This window comes from Puma concolor, chromosome C1, assembly GCF_028749965.1.
Source record: "Puma concolor isolate L17-30 chromosome C1, mPumCon1.1.hap2, whole genome shotgun sequence".
NCBI classification, from domain to species: Eukaryota; Metazoa; Chordata; class Mammalia; order Carnivora; family Felidae; genus Puma; species Puma concolor.
In genome coordinates, this window is record NC_141674.1 from 166779951 (window position 1) to 166785081 (window position 5131).

At 45.4% G+C, this 5131-nt stretch overlaps 1 protein-coding gene across 1 annotated transcript; it reads right to left on the reverse strand.

Annotated features, from left to right (window-relative positions):
- Positions 1-264: 264 nt before the first annotated feature.
- IFT70B (intraflagellar transport 70B) lies at positions 265-3339 on the reverse strand. The gene has a single exon (XM_086718965.1). It carries the CDS (start codon positions 3115-3117, stop codon positions 1120-1122), a length of 1998 nt encoding a protein of 665 aa, XP_086575091.1. The 5' UTR covers positions 3118-3339; the 3' UTR covers positions 265-1119.
- Between the last annotated feature and the right edge of the window lie 1792 nt (positions 3340-5131).

The following is a 5131-nucleotide window of genomic DNA, read 5'->3' on the forward strand; positions in this document are numbered from 1 at the left end:
ATAGAGGTAGAAGTTTGGTGGCGTCATGGGAATAAGGTAGATTTTTCCATAACAGAGCGGTGACAACACAGAAATAACTCCAGCATTAACCTATCCTAAGTGGCAAACACAAAAGTAGGAATTAAGAACTAAGTTCTCAGGTTACCTCTGCTATTAGTTGCTATTTGGAGATAAATGAGAGCAGAGTTACAAAAAATAGTAACAGTACATCTTGTTCATATGTACAAATTATTAACAATTGGAACAAAAGAAAACTACATAAAGTTGTTTCTTAAACAATTGTTTATTGCCTTTATACCATAGCACCATAATTTTGTTAAGGGCACAAGACTGCCCACTGAATCTTGCATTTTAAAAAAACAAAACAAGGAACCCAAACATTTACCACCTAAGGAATTTGGGGTTACATTAAGTGTTACCTCTATGTAGAAAAACCCTGCTAAAACATCTTACACTCTATGCAAAATGTGTACATTCCAAATAAATAGTGAGAATAGAGCACAATCTCTAAACCTCTTAAATGCCTAGAAATCCTATATGTTAACTACTCTGTTCTGGACTTGATAGTGCCAAGTCCCTGTAAATTGTAATCCGTGTGCAAGGGACTCTCCAAATACAACCAAGCACAAGTGATAACAAAGGAGAGGGAACATAGGCACTACAAGTTCTAATAAACAGAGAGTCCCAATTCAGCTTTGAATTTTTCGTATCTTTCTAGGTTTCAAATTTTCAGTATTTGTGATGATTTTAAAAATAAGGTTTATGATTTGCAAATGTACAAAGTTTAACATATGACAAATGTAAAAATGCCAATGGCTACATGTATTTATTTATTTTTATTACTGTTTTTTATTTTTGAGAGAGAAACAGAGCATGAGCAGGGGAGGGGCAGAGAGAGAGGGAGACACAGAATCCAAAGCAGGCTCCAGGCTCCAAGCTGTCAGCACAGAGCCCAATGCAGGGCTTGAACTCTGGAACCTCGAGATCATGACCTGAGCTGAAGCCGGACACTTAACCAACTGAGCCACCCAGGTGCCCCGCCAATGGCTAAATATAGATAAAACAATACCAAATATAGATATATAAAGCTATTATGATAAAAGATATTATCAGGCATCTCTATATATTCCACCCTATAATCTCATAAATCAAAGCTTTTAGCTGTCTGGATTCATATGTGACTGTATTCTTTCCAGTATGCATTCTTTCTTCTTCCAGAGGTTGTTCAATCACGGCAGGTATGTTCCTGCCATAAAGTTCACATTGTTCTAGAAACTGGACACATTCTTGAATAACACTGTCACGAAGGACGATCGTGTGTTTCGACATGTTTTCTAATAAGGACAGGAAGCATCTTTTGGCATAATACCAGGTATCAGTTCCCAGTTTCTTATGATAAGGCTCCAGGCTTTTGATCACCCGAGAAATACCAAAGTCATAATTTCCTTTGGCACAATAAAGTGTGCCTATCACCAAATTCACAATGCAGAGGTGGTAGATTTTCTTATTGGGGTCATCATAGGACAGCTGCTCTTCCTCCTTTTCAATCTTCCTCATCAACTCCTCAGCTTCTTCATTCTGACTGGTCATAATATATGAAACACACAGGTTAGCCAGCACAACAGCACTGACATTCAGGATGTGGTCATAATGCTTCTTGACTATGGGTTCATAGAAACCTATAGCTTCTTTGTATTTGTTTTCCTGCATGAACAGGACATGAGCCACGTTCAACTTCCACACATCATGGTCATTACAGAATTCCACAGATTTGCGGAAGATCTTTTCCACCATTGGATAATTCTCAAGGTTCCAGTAGATTTTGGCCTGGGCCATCAACACAGGAATGTACTTCTCCAGAGTGTCATCATATTCATTCACTGCCTTTTTGACAGCTTCGTCGTCTCTATGGTGTCTTGCTTCCTGTACTTGTTTGGTGAGTCTCCGGAGCTGTTCAGTCAGCATCCCTGCTAGCCCATCAAGCTTAATGAAAGCCTCTTCAGGGGCTGTCTGGCAGGTGATCAAGGCATCCAAGAAGTCATAGAGATAGGGTGTGAGGAACTTGTAAGTCAAGTGGGCATTCTCGGCCAGGACATCTGCTGCCAGGTCGAAATACTCATACTTACAGTAGAGCAGCAGCAGGTTGCCAAAGGTCTCCGGGGGAAAGGGGTTCTGTTGGAGCAAAAACTGTAGCTTTTCAAACCCTTCTGTAGGCCTGGCATCCATGTTCATTAGCGCCTGGTTGTGCAGGGTCACGGGGTCTAACTCTTCTTCTGCCCTAGGTGGCATGTCAGTGAGGGCTTCCTGGGCCGCCTCATAGTTTCTCAGTTGGTATTCTATGGCTGCTTTGAGGTTGAAGGCTTCCACCAGGGCAGTCTGGTGAAGGACTAAGGTGTTGCCAACACTTCGAACATCGATGCCCTCAGTGGTCATGCCCACACCTAGCTCCGGGTGCTGGCGGATGCCACGCTCAATAATGTCTGCGATGTGCTTCAGGGCCGGGGCATAGTGCCGGCTACTGTAATAGGCCAAAGCCAGGTTGTAGGAAAGGTCAGGCCGGTAGCCCGAAGCCTGGAGGGCCGCAAAGAACTTGGAACACGCGGCCTCATACTGTCCCTCCTTGTAGAGCAAACACCCCAGGTTGACCTGACCATCGGGCTCGTTCTCGCCCCCACTGTCCTCTCCCCCTTCCCCGCCCAGTAGCTGCTCCACCAGGCTCTTGGCCCCGGGCAGGTCGCCCTCGCTGTACTTGATCGCGGCTTGCAGGCGGAGGACGCGGTTGTGGTAGGCGGGGTTGTCCAGGAGGAGGAAGGCGACCCGGGTGGCCTCTGGATAAAGGCAGGCCTTGTACAGGGCCTGGGCCTGGTACAGGCGGTACTGCTCCAGTTCCGGGTGCAGCTGGCCCAGCTGCTCATAGCACTCGGCCGCCAGCGCGAACTCCTGCAGGCGGTAGTAGCAGTAGCCCAGCAGCGACAGGCCGGCGCGGCTCCTCGGGCTCCGCTGGAGCTCGCCGCCCAGCAGCTGCACGGCCTCGGCGTAGCGCGAATCCCGGATGAGCCGGTACACGACGGCAGTGAACTCCCCATCGGGGATCTGCGCGCCGCTCAGCCCGGCCATAACCGCCAAGCTGGTGGTGCGTGCTGGTTACCATGGCAACAAGCCCACCGGAAACGGAAGACACAAAGATTATTCCGGGTTTATATTTGTTGGTTTGCGTGCTCCCAAAGTTACTTTGCTGGGGGAAGACCCGACTAGGGTTGGAAAGGAATCACTAATGTGAGGGTCTCATATATGGATTCGTCCCCGAAGACTCCAGAGTGTGAGCGGCGTTAGCAAAGAGGAAATTCCTCCGGTTATTCAGTGACCGAAACTCCACTTCCCGGCATGCACCGGCCAATCGCGCAGCTGCCCAGGACGCTGCCGCTCTGCATGCTGGGAGGCGTAGTCTCTGCCGGAAGGATCTGCGGTCGTCAGAAGGTGAGAGTTCAGGGACCTTTTCTTTTTACAGACAGCAGGATTACTGGCTCCCTGTTCTGTCACTTAGGTCTCTGGCGCGGAGAGGAAGGTTTAAGGGCTGAAGTCCCTTGCGTTTATGAGCCTTTATAGACTATGTGGTGTATATCAGTAGTTTCGTTGCAGGTTGTTTTAGTGAAAGAAACGGGAACTGAAAAGGCGGAATGTCAACTTGGCATTCTCCAAATAGAGAAGGTTCAGTTTTCAGGCCTCATTGAGGACATAATAAGAGCAAAATAGTGCAGCGACCAGGAGTCCTTATTTTGTTATTTCCAGAGGTTCACAGAAGGAAAGAGTGCTGTGGATCTTATCTGGTACTGGGGAGGATTGCCTTTAGTTCCAGGTGTCTCCCTCTTAACGCTACTCCCCCTTTTACACGACGACAAACATTATTAAGCACATATTGGCGTTTAAACCTGGCCCTACACCTTGCCTTACTCCAAATTTCACTACCAGATGGAGACAATGGAAAAATCCATGACCTAGTCTTTTCCAAGGTGGAGTGGGAATAAAAGCACGACCAAAAGTATTCTCTTCTAACTCTCCAAACCTTAGTTTGTGTGTGCTTGTGTATGTGTGATAGAGGGGGGAGAGAGAGAGAGAGAGAGAGAGAGAGAGAGAGAGAGAGAGATCGATCCAGCCTGTACTTGTCAGGCTTTAATGATGTTTGGGATATCACTGAACTGATAAAAATTGGATTTTCTTTTAGTAAAAAGAAAAAGAAAATTTCCTACACTTTAATTTTTGCCCCTCAGATTCTTAGTTTGAAGATCTCTGGAAATTTGCTACTGCACACACACACACACACACACACACAAATTCTGAATTTCCTTTTGTTACTTTGTCTATTTGGAATAGATGCTCTAGATTCCGTGTTACAACCTCAGAGCTATTTTGTATAAATCCTTTTGAATTTAATAGTGCACCTCATAGAACAGTGGAAAACTAGGGACTTAGTTATTCTATAAAGTTATAATGGATTACTAATAAAAAACATACCCATAATTTAGATGTGGAGACTCTAAAATTTGTGGGGGATGAACACAATTTTATCAGTCAAGAATTAGAAAAGTAGACAAGAGGGGCGCCTGGGTGGCGCAGTCGGTTAAGCGTCCAACTTCAGCCAGGTCACGATCTCGCGGTCCGTGAGTTTGAGCCCCGCGTCAGGCTCTGGGCTGATGGCTCGGAGCCTGGAGCCTGTTTCCGATTCTGTGTCTCCCTCTCTCTGTGCCCCTCCCCCGTTCATGCTCTGTCTCTCTCTGTCCCAAAGATAAAAAAAAAAAAAAAAAAAAAAAGTTGAAAAAAAAAAAAAGAAAAGTAGACAAGATAGCAGAAGACAAAACTGGCTTATCCCATTGAGGTAGTGGCAGTTCTTAAGATAATAAAATTAGCTATAACTTATGAATATAATAGGCAGTACCTCTGCTGGTGGCCTAAGGTAAGGGGGTTTTCTTTCATAGCCTTCCACAGTCTTTCAGATTTCCATTGGCCTTGGTACAATCCAAGATAAACATAGTCCAGGTAAAAGCGTGTCTTTGCTATATAATTCAAGAATTCAATGCAAATCTCTTATTGCCTCAATAGTGTTGCAGCCCGTAAGTCTTCTCTATAAATAAAT

What these genes read in the sequence shown, in the direction of transcription:
- IFT70B (XM_086718965.1), bottom strand. Translation starts at nt 3,117, where the DNA reads ATGGCCGGGCTGAGCGGCGCGCAGATCCCCGATGGGGAGTTCACTGCC.